Below are 15350 nucleotides of genomic sequence, written 5' to 3'. Positions count from 1 at the left end.
GAATTTGTTCGGGAACAATTAGTTTGCAGAACTTCAAAGCTAAGCTTGGTACTGTCATGAGCCCTTCATTTTACTGGAGAAGGGAGAGGAGATTGGAGCTTAGCAGCTAAACCTTCAATATAGCCTTAGCTAAGTTTGTATTGAGTGGAAGTGTTTTGTCTTCAAAATATCATGGACGTGTGCTGTCTTAAAGAGTGATCGTGCGTTGCCTTAGTCTAGTTATTTCATCACCCTGAGTGTATTTCACTTGTGGGGATTGCTTGCCCTAGGTATGTTCTCATTACATGTAAGCTTGTCATGACCATTATGATCTGGTGTTTTCTGTGAAGGTGTTCTGAATTTATGTATATTGGACAGAACTAGAATGGAGAAATGGCACTGCAGATTTGATTAATTGATTAATGAGAATTTCAGCTTTGTTGATTTCATGCTACCTGAGGTTCCAAGGCTGGGCACAGTTATTTGAGCGTGTTTTCGGCATGACCAGTAGTCCATTCAAGGTGCGCCTCAACATGGAAAATATTGAATGTTGGCTTCAAAGATTGACATTGTATACTGTGCTTGATGAGTTGGGCTGTACACAGGAAGTGAAATATTGCCATTGCCCACCGATTCTTGCAAAATCTTGTTCTAAAACATTTTGTGCTTCTAGGCGTGCGTTTATTTCATGCATCAAGCTTTCGAAGTGCAAATCTTTAGGTGTGCCTCACTGAATTAGATTGCAGTCCAAAATCAGGTTATCACGATCTGTAATCTGGTACTATGGGCTAACCGGAACTACCAAACGAGCTCGTGCATGATGAGATTGGCCTAGTTATGGTGTCATAGTGTTTTTTCACCCCTGCCAATACTCGGTCATCATTCTGGGAAAAGATTACATGGTCTTTTTTCCTTTCGAATATAATTGGAGAACAATCCTCTCATTACTGTTTTGACATTATGTCAAGAAACAAGTAGTCTGTTGCATTTTTCAACAAAAAAATAATATGGATCCAACAATAATTTGGAAGCACTATAAGCCATAAGCACCAGTATTACTAGGCATGAATAACTACATTTCTGGATGCATAGTGCGACTGGGTGCATGGAACACTTCTGGAAGAGTACTGTACATGCAACACGTTAAAGTTAAAAGGTTTAGATAAGGAAGAATCTGCATCCAGAAGTCAACTTAAAGCTGATACACAGATAACAAACTGAATGAGAACTGCAAAAGTTGTCACTTCACACCTAGAGTAGAGATAAACAAGCACCACAACAAGCCGATCTCTTATCACGGGAGTAGCCTACCAACTTCCCTCTTCAGCCACAAGGTGCGCAGCCTGGGTTCGTAGGAGAGAAAGATCTCCCGGTTCTCGGTGTCCTTGAAAACATCCGAGGCTAAGACCTTGACTTCATCAGACACATCCGCCATTGTGTTCATTGCTTTGATGCAGCTTGAGATTGTGAACTGACCGGCTTCCTTTGTTTTCTGTTCTTTCACGCGAGCTTGCTTCATCCTGAAATTTAGATAGGCCTCCATGATCTGCTGGATGTCTGAAACCTTTCGTTTCTTGCGCCTGTCTCTCTGCAGCTCTACACAAGAACTTGACTGTGCCTGTTCATCAGCTCTCTGTGGCCTGCTGCCTGCGCCATGCTGTTGTCGTCCTGGTACCTCCTCGGTATGGTTATGCAGAACGTCAAGATCATCTATACTTTGTGGTCTTAATGCTTTTCGTTGAAGTAGGCTGATATTGTTCCATGTCTCTTCAAAGTTTGCATTAATCGTTCCACTAGGCCTTCCAGACATGTCTGGGGTTGGGCTCATGTTGTTGCCTCCTTCATCAACATTTACAACAATATTCTGAGGTGAATTATGTCCACCTTCAGCAATAGGACCTATGACAGATGCATGTATATATCAGAAAAAGCAAGGGTAACACTGCAATTCTTCTCATTAGTCTTTATCGTGTTGAGCAGTTGGGGTGGCGTGCATGTACATGTGCATGCTTACCGTCAAATAACAGCTCCAGCGAGTCAAGCAGTGGAAAGCTCTTACTTTGGTACTTCCGTGCCTTGGGCATATCCTGCCAAATTTAAAGAGAATATTAAACTCTACTCCCTCCGTTCCAAAAAACAAGTCACTCTAGGATTCATAATTTGTCCTAAAAAAAGTCATCTTACCCTATTTAAAAAGTGCATGTGCATGCAAGAATTAAATAGGGGCAAACAAGGTCACTTTACCTTCTTATTAATTTGTCCTAGAATTCCTAAGATGACTTGTTTTTTGGGACGGAGGGAGTAGAAGAGTTAAATCCTCACCTCAATTATCTCATCCCAGATTTCATCTGTTGCTTTAATCATGGATGCACTCTGGTCCCATGAAACACCATCACGCTGGAGGATCAATTTTATCAATTTGTAATCTCTCTTCAATTGAGTCTCGTGCTCCTGGATTTGCATTTTACTAAACTTTGCTTCTGGGTACCTCATGTTGAAATCCCTAACAATTTTCCTCCACCCCTCTGTTCTCCATCCATTTGGGGTACGATAATGTGAATTATTGTTCTCCTGTAGTATATCAACAAGGCCCTTTTCATACTTCATCATCCATCTTGCTCTGTTTGCCATTTAACCCTGCAACAGGCCCGAAAGCATAAATTGCATTGCTCTGAAGAGGTAATCTAAAACTAAAATGGACAAATGTTAAAGACAAAAATCAATTCAATAAGCCTCATGTTTTGCGCTTACCTATACTACTTGGTACATGTAACTATATGATAAGTGCACTAGACCTATACTACTTGGTACATGTTCTTTAATGACTCAATAGTAAGTTACATGGCATTCTCATTGGAATAAGAAACCCAGTTCTGTAGGTAGAAGGACAGCTATTCACTAATATCTACATGAACCTAATAGTACTCTGTAATACAGAAAGAAAAGAGTGCATTTTATCTCTATTGAAGGTGAGCGTGAAGGAAGCATGACTGTGCCATGTCAGCTTTTTTTTCACAAGCTGTCCATTTACTATCGAGACCAGTGAACTAAGATACAACAATCAAAAGGTTTTTAAAATTATTTTCACATCTCACCCAGAACCCACTAAGTACATACTCTTAGAATCATATACATAATTTTATGGGATAATAAACCTAAACAGGACGTCAGATTTGCTTGGTTTTGTGCGCAACTATCCACCCACAATGTTTTCTTAAGCAATCGGCGAACAAGTATGCCAGTGATTCTACTACCATTTGGAAATCATTGAGAATACACAAGTCATTCATTCAGTTATCGGCAGCACAGGTTTTCCTGTACTAGTTTGCTACTGCGAATGGAATTACTGCAATTATGAACAAACTCAATCATGGCGTGCATAGAAGTCGTCTTTCCCCTTCTCTACAGTACACAAGGGCGAAAGCAGGGCAGCCAGGCTTCCGGCGTCGATTTCGTCGCCTCCTCCTCGCCTCCGGCGACTGCGCTGGCGCCGGAGGTGATGAGGAGACGCGGAATCGACGTTCGGTGTATATACCCCCTCCTTTTAGCTTAAGCTTAGGTAGGTTAGGGTTAAGTCTGCTCCCGGTGGAGGCGTCGTGTGAGCTTTGCTGCTTCCTTGAGTTCATCTTTGGCTTCGGCAGTGTCGCGGAGGCCGTCGATGAGCGTAAGAGGATGGCCTGCTTCCTGTGGATTGGTGGTCTTGCTCCGGCCGATGCTGACCCACAGAGGATTTTGCCTCTCCAAAGCTTCTTAGGCAATCTTTGGAGGTGTGTGTTTCTTACCCTAATTGTGGTTGGGATGGAGGTCGTTCTCCGCCCCTGGTTAGGGTTTTGGTTGGTCTGGGTCGTGGTTTGGCCTTTCGGGGTTCTTCCTTGCGATGCCGGATCTCTTATCCGGGTCGGTGGTTTCGCTGGCGACGCCGGTTCTCTGCCTGCTCGTGCATCCCTGCATGACGGCCGATGTGCGCCAGAGGGGAGATGTCTTGCGGTTTTCCAATGCTTTGGGTCTGCTTGGGAGGTGCGGGCTGGGCTTCCTCCTGATTCGAGTGCTCCTGTCTCCCCGGCGGCGGAGTGGTGGGCGGCACTCAGATCGGGTGCGGTGATGAGGACTGTGGATCTTGAATGAAAATTTGAAGTTTTGTAGGGTCTTCTATGTAAAAGTTTGCTCCTGGAGAATTACTGAGAATGGATCTACTTGTAATTTCATACTTCTCCAGGGACCAGGTTGTAAACCTACCAGGGGTGTAAGCTTGTTTTTATCAATATAATCTGGGCTTCCAGCCCCTTCCGCACAAAAAAAAAACATGGCGTGCACTGATATTTCAACCCGACAATGCTCACAATCTGTGTAGACATTGCTACTAAACAAATCAAACAAAACACGAGCTCTCAAAACAGAAAATCATTGCATCAATGAGCCAAACTATAAAAGATATAAGCAATTATTTGCTGCTTTGTAGAGAGATTAGCCTCACTGAGATAGTGGCTCTCAGGACCAAATACAGTCAAGCTCAAGCAACATAGGCGAAAATGCATGTGGATAGTTGGAAACATATACATCTAGCTCCAACTGCTTGATCAGCAACAAACAGAAACCTACTTGCACAGACGCCCAATTCATAAGCCCGACACGAATTTAATCGAACCCAAGTTACATGGCAACGAACAGAATCGCATCGAGCAACCACCGATTCGACATCATCGAGCAGCATTGAGCGAGCCGAGGCCTCGGCAGCAAACGCTATCAGCAACGCCGCGTCAAATCCAGAGACTCACAGGATTGAGGCCGCACGAACCCACCCCGGCGGATTCAAACCCGCTTGGAACGCGGCCTAAACGGGAGGGGAGGGGGCGCAAGAGCAGGGCCATGGCCCAAGTCAAAGGGGAGAGAAGGATCTAGGTACCTCCGTCCTCCGCCCCGAGTTCGCGGGAACCAAGCGAAGCCGCAGCGGCGCCGTGGCCGGGCCGCGAGCCGGCCGCTTCGAGCTCAACGGCGTCGAAGCCTCGCGTGCCGCGCTCCCCAATCGCTGCCCCGGGCCGTAGGGTTTCCCCTTCCACCGGTTGGGCGTGGAGGCCGGGCTGTTTGGTAGTTGGTACCCGTGATCTGTCCCCAGCCAAACGTCGTTTTGCTACCGAAAATCCAAATTAGAGAGAGGAGGGGGGAAATCTCGAATTCGTAAAAATTGCTGAAGGACTCGCGTCAATCGGTGTTCAGTGTTCCATCTAATTCAAAATACATTTCTATACAAAACACTATATAGATTTTTTGTGTGGGCACAAAATTGCATAGATTAACAATTTGTAAATTCTAAATTGTAAGTGGTGTATTGGAGGAAGAGACCCTCGTGTGAGCAAGGGTACAAGAACACCGCGTGGGATCACGTTCCCCCCCATTCCAGGAGGGGAGTGTTTTTTTTTTTTTTTGAGTTAAGGAGGGGAGTGGGTTTTGAACCCGCTTCTCGTCAATCCGTGTCATTTTAGTTAGCGGTGAACCCGTCCGACCCAAGGATCAGTAGCACCCAAGGACATCAGCTTGAGAACGGAATGCTATTGTTGACAAGCTTCTGAAGATCAGGTGTACTCATCATATAAAGGGAACGTTTGAGATATGCACGTAGAAAATACACCCATTCGTCATTTCCTAGTTCACATCTCGAGTGAGCTCTATATTTCTCAATTTCTAGTTTCTATGGACAGCAAATGAAAGAATCATCAAGATCCATAGCGACATTACACTTCTCGATAATAGAGACACATATGCTTTGCACTAGTAATGTATGCACACAAAGAAATTTCTAGCTACATGGTGGACATATCTTGCACTTCTAATTTCTGCACTTCCACCAGATGACATGTTCCCTACTTAACAGATCATTTGGGACATTTGAAGAATGGTTTCCCACTCCTTTGCTTGAAGCTGATCTTAGGGATTGAATCCACGATTCTTGGCACCCATTCTCTGCAGCGCAATTTTCTCACTTCTCGGACAATGAAATGAGCTGCAAAACCAGAGAGAAGATTTTTGCTTCAAAATAATAAGAGAGACAAGAGTTGCTGAATATTGGCTATTATGTAACGGCCTGAACTTCTACAGCCCATCGCACATTAATAAAGGTAAACAAAGCAAAGCCACACACCTGACTAGCGACCTCAAGCAGATGCCTGTTACTTTGTGGTGAGTCTGTCAAGATCACTTGTGTTTGAGATTTGTGTTCCTCTGCTGAACCCATACGACGGAGAATCTTGTCAGTGGCAGAATCATCAGTACTATTCTCAATCTGCTTGCTCTTTCGCTTCCTACGGTTGAATGTGTACATGCATGCAGTTCGATTTGAACTGACAGAGGATATGGTTGCATTTTCTTCATTGGTTGAGGAGCTGACAATAGGAGCTACACCAAATTTTTCTAAATCCAAGTTGCAAATATGTTGGCTCTTATCTTCTTTCTTGTCTGATATAGTATTCTCTGGTGTTCTGCACTCTGAGAGGTCTTCTTTCATGTTAACTGCATCAAGATAATCATGTTTAAACAATGATAATATATATGGATGAGAATTGAGTGTTTCAGAATAGTACCTTCATCTTCAGTGCTCTTTTTCATTGGTTCCACGGTCTGCATAGACCTATTGTCAGAATCAAACGGACCCTGCAATGGATCAGTCAGATACTTCGTGGCTTCAGTAACATGTTGCCCAACATGATTTCCACCGTGTCTATCACATATCTTTGAAGGAGAAAGATCATGTTCAAGGGCCTGAAGTAGCAGCATACATCCATTGCCATCAGAAGTGTTTGGTGCTTCATTTTCTGTTTTCCTTTGCACCTTATTTGCAGCATGCTTATATATAGACCCACTTCTTTTGCTCCTCCTACGCTTGCAGTATCTTAGATTTCCAGTTTGGAATACTTCTGCCTCTAGGCAGCAAAATTTTTTAGCAATTACTTTCTTTCCACTGATCGAAAGATTTTTCACTTGACCAGCATTCCGATCACTTTGTCCCAAGGGTGTCTCCACACTTTGAACATGCTGCTCACGTGAACTAGTATTTTTGGCACCTCTACTGCAATAACATATGGCTTCCTTATGTGTTGCCCCAGATAATGCAAGATGATGATTGCAATTGTGCAGGCCCTCCATTTTCCCCACATTTTCATCCTCCTTTAAATTTCTTGGAATAAAATAAATTTCAGAACTTACTGGCGATTTACTTCTATCTCTCATGCACATCTTAGAATGATGACTGCTCATCTCACTATCATCAGTTTTCTCAGGGTCGGAGCATCTGATTCTGTTTTCTTTAGCTTGAATCTTTGTCTGGTTCAACTCATTTTTTGCTCTCTCCAGCTCTCCTTCAAGTGAGAGTATAGTACTTTGGGCACTATGCAGATGCATCTCAAGTTCTTCAATCCTTTTAATGTGAGCCAAAGATTCCAATTTTGCTTCTTTGATCTGCACACACACAAACACATTTGGAAATCAGACAAATGAGACAGAAATCACTTTATCATTTTATAACGCAATAATTTAGGAGAAGTTTATAGGGTCGTAGATACAGGAAGAAAGTGCAGAATGATGGTTAGAGGTTCAGTGCTGTTGTCCATTACATATTAAATATTGAGGTGCTATCAGAAAAGGTAATCATGTTTAAATTATTATAGTTAAGAGCACAGCTTGCCCATTTCACGCCAAACTCCAGCATCAAAACTAAGTCATCTCAAAATAACCAACCCTTAATCACCTTGACAGAAAGTGAAAGGCGCAGTGCAAAATTCTGACAGTGCTCATTGAGTCAGAGTAACATGATTCAAATTTGACAGCCATTTGGAAGAAATTGATTGTTAGAGACCATTAGAATCCAATAAAAAAGTACAGGTTATCACACAAGTTCGTGGGCATTCCCCCTGCTCAAGGAGTCGCCAAATCAAAGTAGACAAGCAGCAACATTATCCCCCTACGCAAGTATTCAGGAACCTGACTGATGTAGCTGCATATTTCAATACCATAGAACTGCACAACTTCCCATCTATCAAATACGAATTGGCAAGATAACCACTCCCAATCCAAGCAAGCAAGGACGTTCCTGAACAAAATTAACGCCACTAGATGCCGCGTTGCACACTGATTTATTTCAACTTCACGGAAAGGGGGGGAGGTCGGAATTAAACACGACGGTGGCAAAGAAAGGCGACCTTGGCGTCGGAGATGGCCTTGAGGCGCAGAAGTGCGGCGACGGCGTCATCCCTAACGGCGGCCATCCCTCCCGCAAGCGCGGCGGCGCGCCGCTCAGCTGCGAGGATCCGCGCCGCCGCCTCCCTGGCGGCGTTCAACATGACCTCCGCGTACGCTCTCTTCACCGCCTCAATCGTCGTCATCTCGGGCTACCCAAGAGATGAGAGCTCCGATCCTTCGCCAATGGCGGAAGATCGGGAGGCGAAAATGTGCGGGAACTTTGGTTTCCTCCTTCCCTGGGATTGGGAGGCTGAGACGGCCGGAGTCTGGTGTTTCTTGGTTGGGCAGTTTTTTTTTTTATAGGGTTTCTTGGGTAGTTGGGCGGAAATGTGGTGGAGTGGAGCGGGGGCGGCGCGAGAAGCCGCTGCGGATGGCGCGGTTACCGGTTGGGCGGAACAGAAAGGAAAAGGGGAAGTTACATATTTGCCCCTGATTTGAACTAGGGATTTTTTCAAAAACGTTATTACTACCGTATGATTGTACAGTATTTGTGACGTGTCTACCGTATGACCGTATGCAAGTTTTTCTAGATTAAAGGCCATCGTTACAGTAGTAATTGTCGCAAATCCACGATGAGTTGAAGCAGTGCAAAAGTTAAAAAACTATAACAATATAGAAGAGAACTAGGTCTGTATCCGTGCGTTGTTACGGGTAGGTAAAAAAAGTTTCCCACATGTGAGGATACAGGCAAACAAAGCTCCTAGATAAGAGCCAAACTCTTACACTCAATGGAGAAATATGTAAAGCTCAGTTGAAAATATAGCAAATATAGCCAACTCCATATACATTTATATTTTTCATCAAATAGTTCTATGCACATACGTTGCCACAGGAGGCAACAAATTTTCAAAGCAATAATTGGAAAGTTAAACAAAAAATATGGTACATAAGATATATTTTTTCAGTTATATATATCCATGCCATACAATGATTTGAATATCGATTCCATAAGTCTAAATTCCTAAACACAGACCGAAAATGTCATATATTAATGCGGGACGCTCCATTTGCATATCCATATGATCAGAGCTCCGCCCTACCATGCTCCTGTAGTCCTGTGTTCCCACCACCTCATCCATCTCCAATGGCGTCCCCGACATGCAAATGTCATATATTTCACAGTATACCTTCTAGAGAAAGTGATAAAAGGGGGGAAACTATTGCACCTGTGAACAAAAATACTACATATTATTACTCCTATATGCCACATATAATTGATCAAATCTTGGCCAAAATATTTGGGGCCTACCATGGCCTTGTAAACAATGTATAAACTGAAGGGTTCAAAGAAAATAATTAGCAGTGATTTAATTGGAGAAATGATAGTTGAACTGACCATACAAATAAGCTTTTGCTAATGTATGTGAAAAATAACATGCAAAAGTCAAAACAGATGTCTGAATGATGTAAACAATAGGATCAAAAAGTTAATTTGGAAAATACAGAGTATGATAATGCTTTAAAAAAATCAAAGTGCTAATCAATAAATCATTTTTCTGACTCAAAGTATTGCAATCTCAAAATATTTCACGAGAGACTCAATTTCAATAATTTATAGACTCTTGTGGATCCTTTTCCCTTTTCTTCAGGTGTTGGAGGATCCGTGAAGGTCATGTTGTTGCAAAACAACATTAACTATCTCCCATTATCGATACTTCCTAAAATTATAAGTGCTATAGAAAGTGGCATACCAGCCATCTAGGATTTAGATCAAACGTCATAGGTTAATTAGCACTTCTAACAATGCCGATTATAACATGGCAGGAGAAAAAAATATAGCTATGTCAAACAGATAATATGGCAACTAATTTATTTATTCAGCTAGCAGTCACGGCAATACACAACTGGACGAGATTGACTCTCACGGCAATAACTTGTATCAGAGATAATGACGGATCCAAACAAAGGATAAGCAGCATAATCCACGACAGCTTCGTTGATCAATCAGCACAAGCAAGCAGACTGAATATTCATGATATATGAAATAACCAGCGGTCAAACAGCAATAGCCACACACCACACGTATGGCTAATAATTCAACGATCTGAAACAGTACTTGCACAAAGATAAATCGATTTGGCTTACATTGATTGCAATCCAAACCCTAGATAATTTCTTCCACCCGCGGTGAACCACGATCAGAAGAGAGGGAACTCTAAGAATTCCAAGCGACGCACTCGAGCCGAAGAATCTCGATCACGCACTCCACGCAAATCCACAAGGATCTGGAAACACCCGCTAGGGTTTCTCGAGCGGCGGCTCGACGAGGGAATAACTCCACAATAAAATCCAATCTAATCAGTACATGGCTGACTAGCAGCTATTTATACGCACGCAGGCGTAGACCAGGCCACGTCACAACCAGACTCTAATACGTACCTGACTTAGCCCAAAAGCCCAACCCATATATGAATTGAAAAATAGCTAGCTAATTAATACTCACGCCGGCACATATATGAATATATGATAAAATATCCGGCTGGAGTGTTAAAGATATATTCTTGGACGTAGTTGTGACGTACTCATCTTTCTTGCATGCGGCCATAAGTCAAGTTGGAATTTCCTTGATCTCACATAATATGGAGCCAATCTGCACGAATTGCTTCTCATGTTGCTTGCGCAAATTAACTCCATAAAAAATTAGCTTGGTTGACATAATAGCTCTACAAGGTAAATCCTCTTCCTTCGTCATGTTTTGCCTTATATCAAATGAAAATGCACCAAAGTTTATGAAAGATGGATCTTTCGTATTGTTAGATGATAAAACACCTGAAATATTAACTTGCGGAGTCATGGGCTCATCATTAAGGAAGAGGATTTACCTTGTAGAGCTATTATGTCAACCAAGCTATTTTTTTATGGAGTTAATTTGCGCAAGCAACATGAGAAGCAATTCGTGCAGATTGGCTCCATATTATGTGAGATCAAGGAAATTCCAACTTGACTTATGGCCGCATGCAAGAAAGATGAGTACGTCACAACTACGTCAAAGAATATATCTTTAACACTCCAGCCGGATATTTTATCATATATTCGTATATGTGCCGGCGTGAGTATTAATTAGCTAGCTATTTTTCAATTCATATATGGGAGCTGTGTACGGATCAAAGTCAATCGATTCTAAAAAGAAATACGCTTGAGGTACCAAATCCTAAGGCTACTTAAGGAGTGCTAGTGACAATTGAAGGAGCACCAATTATTTCATGCTTCAATGGCAGATATATGCAGGGCAAACAAATCAATCAAAGGTTTCAGCATATAAGGGACCATACATGTGCAAGAAGGCCATGATGTTAAAACAAAACTTTACAAAGCATAGAAATATTCTGTAAGAGGAAAAAAATCAGTAGGCAAAGTGACTTAACTCTCTTAATATTATGTTCCGTGAAAAAAAAACAGTAATGCTGGCTTGTGCTCCTTCCTTGCTGAGAAATTCCTAATAAGGTGGGATTAGCAGTCTTGACTACAATCATGATATAGTCAGACAAAATCAGCATTTTAGCAAAAAGTGAGTTGTTCTTCAATTCCGAATATATTCTGCAATAAAATCTACAATCAAACTATGTGAATGAAAGACTTTCAATGATACATTAGCATGTCCAGTTGTCCACCATTTGATAAGCAGTCAAAACATCGAACAGGCTAGGGGCAGTGAGCGTAGACATGGTGTTGTTCCTACTGCAGCTCCGCGCTTGTGCATCTCAACTCTACTGAGCTCAATGATCTTTCTGCAAAGAAGCCAACCAAAGCTACATCACTAATTAGTTGTACTGAATGCGTATACTAAATATACTATACTCAGATGTCCTGACTGTGTATACTGAACACTACACAAATGCTAGCAGATAGAAAGGTAATGCTGGGCATATATGAAATTATGAATATTGGTGAGAAATCTTCACCCAGTAGGACGACAGGTCAATCTCGAAGTTAACCATCAAAGGAACCACCACTGCGCCACTGATGACCCACATCAAGAACCCGCCTACTGCAAGGACCTAAGCATGGAGTTCAGTAAACACAGGTTAAGTAGAGAGAATGTAACAATAAGATTTCAGAAAACTAAGCAAAAGCTGGTTCAGTTTGCAAAGCAATGGGATCGAATCTACCTTGCATGATCTTCATACTGTATATATATCAAGGTTGCGGGCGCTCGTCAGCAACCGTAGGAATTTGCTATTGGACAGAAATTAACAACAAAAATCCTAATTGACCATGGACAGAAATTAACCGCGGGAATAGAAGAAGATGAGGAAATTGAAGAGTACCTTGAGCCCGCAGGGGAATCACCAACGATTCATCCATGAGCACGCGTCGATCTGAAGGCAATCTATAGAATTGAGGTGAAGTCACGCGGCCTAAAGGATCCACGGATGAAATCCTAATTTCTTATTAGACTATTGGAGGTTCATCACGGGGATAAGAAGAAAAATCATGTCGGGCCATTGGTTGCAAATCTGCGGGCGTCATGAATCAGAGACTGACCTGGACTCCTGGAGGTGCTCGTCTGTGCGGGGGGCATGGCGCCTGGCAGGCGGTGGCAGATCGATGCGTCGATAGGGGACGGACGAACGCGACGGCGACGGTGATGGCGAGGGCGTCCGGCGTCCGCCCGGAGCTTGCGCGGCCTCGATGGCGAGGGCGTCCGGCAATCGACCCGTTCTTGCCCTGGACGCTGGAGTCAGAGGGTTGCGCCGTCCGTGTGAAGACTCGGCGATGGCGGAGTCGGCATGGAGGCGGCGACGGTGATGGCGAGGACGTCCGGCGTCCGCCCGGAGCTGGCGCGGAATCGATGGAGAGGGCGTCCGGCGTCCGCCCGGAGCCGGCGCGGACTCTGGCGCGAACGGCGGCGGCGTGCGGGCGTGGGAGAAGCGGGTGCACGTTTGGCAGGGAGCGAGATCGGCGGCGGCGGCGTGCGGGAAGCGGGCGTCCGCTTTGGCAGGCGGCGAGATTCGTGCGGAAGGAAAAGGATCACAGGCGAGATTCGTGCGGACGAATCATCACCGTAGGAGGCTTAACCAAAGTTGAGGAGGAGAGGATGATGAGCACAAAAAACGTCACTTTTAACCTCTTTTTAGTAGTAGAGATAGAGATATAAAGGGTCAAGCAATAAAAAAAACTCTTGTACATTATAAACCTAGTTAAATAACCGTGCGTTGCAAGAGGTAAAAAATAAATGTAGAACAATCATACCATACAACCATAAATGGATTATTGAATTATATTACAATAATTTAACAGTTGAAATTAAGTGTTGGAGCTTATCATTGGATAGGTCCATACTCGACTGGTAACCCTACAATGTTCCATAAATCTTGAATTCTTGGCTGTTCAAACATTCGATAGTTTTTTTATTTTATTTACAACCTACTATATATTCCATCAAAAGTTCAAAAGGTGAAAACTTAATTTTACAGTAGTTAGTTGCTAAACAAAAACGAACAACCAAAACTGCTTGTGCCAAGTTTCAACTTTCATTTTCCTCGTCCATGCATATTTATGACACCCGAGCTTTTATTCCTTTCGAACTGCAAACTTTGGTATGTGGTTTGTTGCTACATTATGCTATCATAGTTGTGATTAGGGCCTCGTGATGCAGCATAGAGCATGTACCCAAGCTTTATGGATGTATTTTTTAGGGTATATTGAAAAAATAGAGTACAAAATGACTATGAATATGGAACAGACTCCTAAAAACTCAGAATGTGTTTCTCTATAGTCTGAAAAAATGTAAGAAAACACTATGACTTATAAGGCCTTCTCCGGTCGTGGAGGTGGTGCACCGAGGAAACACGGGGCACGTAGGCTGACAGCCTGTTCGGCTTGCTGTTTTGGATGGGCTGATTCCTGCAGCGGCTAATTTATGTGAGAGGATAGGTATTGTAGGAGCTGATACTGTAGCAGACTACATGTGGTATAGACTCGAGCACACAAGGGAGCACGTGATGCGCCATTACTGTAGATACAGTGTACTGTAGCTACAGTGAATCAGCCCAGAAAAGATAGTGCAGCCGAACAGGCATGAGATCGCGATTTTTCCAAACCGAGTCCTCCTTCTCCAGTGGTGTGGGCCCCACAGCGCACCTTCCCCCCGGGAGGCTATTTATCGCGCGCGCTGCTGGAGGTCGAGCTATCGCAGAAGGGAGGCGCAGCTCGCTGGTAGGTGGGCCCGCGCGCGCACTGTGCTCCTTCAACCTCGAGCCAGCGATGGTGGTTGGCGCCGGGGTTAGGGGAGGGGGTGGCCGGGGTCCGAGGGGTGGTTGGTGGGCGGCGCGGCCGCCGGCGAGGTCGCCGGCGGCCGGGGTGGTGGAGGGCAGCGGCGGCCTTATGATTCCGGTTTGCTGGGGGTGGAGCGGCTCCATGGCCGCCGGCCATAGAGGAGGGGGTCGGGGGCGGCGGCAGCCAGGCGGTGGTGGCGGTTCGGCCGGCGGAGGGCGAGGCGGCGCGGGAGCGCCGCCGGCCGGGCGGGGGCCGGACAACCGGTGGGCGGTGCCGGCGGCGGGGGCGAGGAGAAGGCGGCGGCGCGCGGCGGCGAGCTCGGTTAGCGTGGCGGCGGTGGAGGGCAGCGGCGGAGGCGCCGCCGGAGCCGGGGGGCGCGGGGGCGGCGGGGGCGCTGTTTATCTTCCCCGCGCGGCTCGCTTCTGCGATTGGACGGGTTCCAATAGCAGAATGCGATAAATAGACGCCCCTCCCCTCCCCCACCCTTTGCCCTGCGCTGCACCTGTGGTTGGCCGGCGAGCAGAAACTGGCTGGTGGGACTGTTCAATTTTTTAGTCACGAGGAATCGGGGCATATATTGGGTGCGGTTCCTCTCTCTCTCCTCGAAAGTGCGCATGCTCCAGTCGTTGCGCCGATTCCTTCCGTTGCCAACTGGGACGAGGGTGCGGCCACTGGAGAAGGCCTAAGTCTACCACAACTCGTCGTGAGTCCAAACAGACAGACTCCCAGAGTTTGCGGTTCATTGGAGATAGGAGTTTTCTTCTCAGGATCTGAGAGATATCTCTCCGATCCTCTTGTCAATATTTTTCAATTCTTTCTTTTCTTGTGCAGATGGGATAAAAAGAATTGGATTTCAGTTTACTTCATGGAATCCAATTTTGAATAATAGCACAGTCAACATCTATCCATACCTGCACATCCAA

At 44.7% G+C, this 15350-nt stretch overlaps 2 protein-coding genes and 1 long non-coding RNA gene across 7 annotated transcripts; all 3 read right to left on the bottom strand.

Annotated features, from left to right (window-relative positions):
* Window positions 1-985: 985 nt before the first annotated feature.
* Window positions 986-5101, bottom strand: LOC120642342. The gene is made up of 4 exons (XM_039918798.1): window positions 4883-5101; window positions 2302-2616; window positions 1994-2066; window positions 986-1878 (listed from the first exon to the last, which is right to left on the bottom strand). Exons 2-4 carry the CDS (start codon window positions 2608-2610, stop codon window positions 1274-1276), a joined length of 987 nt encoding a protein of 328 aa, XP_039774732.1. The 5' UTR covers window positions 2611-2616; window positions 4883-5101; the 3' UTR covers window positions 986-1273.
* A 461-nt stretch (window positions 5102-5562) lies between these two features.
* On the bottom strand, window positions 5563-8551 carry LOC120642339. Its single transcript, XM_039918796.1, has 4 exons — window positions 8169-8551; window positions 6555-7428; window positions 6116-6483; window positions 5563-5977 (listed from the first exon to the last, which is right to left on the bottom strand). The coding sequence occupies exons 1-4, from the start codon at window positions 8349-8351 to the stop codon at window positions 5954-5956; spliced, it is 1449 nt and encodes a 482-aa protein (XP_039774730.1). The 5' UTR covers window positions 8352-8551; the 3' UTR covers window positions 5563-5953.
* A 426-nt stretch (window positions 8552-8977) lies between these two features.
* On the bottom strand, window positions 8978-13172 carry LOC120642338. Of its 5 annotated transcripts, none has more exons than XR_005662572.1 (3): window positions 12694-13172; window positions 12111-12566; window positions 8978-11936 (listed from the first exon to the last, which is right to left on the bottom strand). It is a non-coding gene; the product is annotated as an uncharacterized LOC120642338 (long non-coding RNA). The 5 variants fall into 5 exon arrangements; XR_005662573.1 differs by having other exon boundaries at window positions 12111-12538; window positions 12694-13171; XR_005662574.1 differs by having other exon boundaries at window positions 12111-12527; window positions 12694-13171.
* Between the last annotated feature and the right edge of the window lie 2178 nt (window positions 13173-15350).

This window comes from Panicum virgatum, chromosome 7K (assembly GCF_016808335.1).
Source record: "Panicum virgatum strain AP13 chromosome 7K, P.virgatum_v5, whole genome shotgun sequence".
Taxonomy (NCBI): Eukaryota; Viridiplantae; Streptophyta; class Magnoliopsida; order Poales; family Poaceae; genus Panicum; species Panicum virgatum.
The sequence above is the reverse complement of the archived record's forward strand: the minus strand, read 5'-3'. Positions and strand labels throughout refer to the sequence as shown.

Coding starts and splice junctions, on each gene's coding strand:
- LOC120642342 (XM_039918798.1), bottom strand. CDS start 2,610: ATGGCAAACAGAGCAAGATGGATGATGAAGTATGAAAAGGGCCTTGTT. Junction 2,067..2,301: donor TCTGGGATGAGATAATTGAG/GTGAGGATTTAA, acceptor TAAATTTGGCAG/GATATGCCCAAGGCACGGAA. Junction 1,879..1,993: donor GCTGGAGCTGTTATTTGACG/GTAAGCATGCAC, acceptor CATCTGTCATAG/GTCCTATTGCTGAAGGTGGA.
- LOC120642339 (XM_039918796.1), bottom strand. CDS start 8,351: ATGACGACGATTGAGGCGGTGAAGAGAGCGTACGCGGAGGTCATGTTG. Junction 7,429..8,168: donor AGGCCATCTCCGACGCCAAG/GTCGCCTTTCTT, acceptor GTGTGTGTGCAG/ATCAAAGAAGCAAAATTGGA. Junction 5,978..6,115: donor TGCTTGAGGTCGCTAGTCAG/GTGTGTGGCTTT, acceptor CTGGTTTTGCAG/CTCATTTCATTGTCCGAGAA.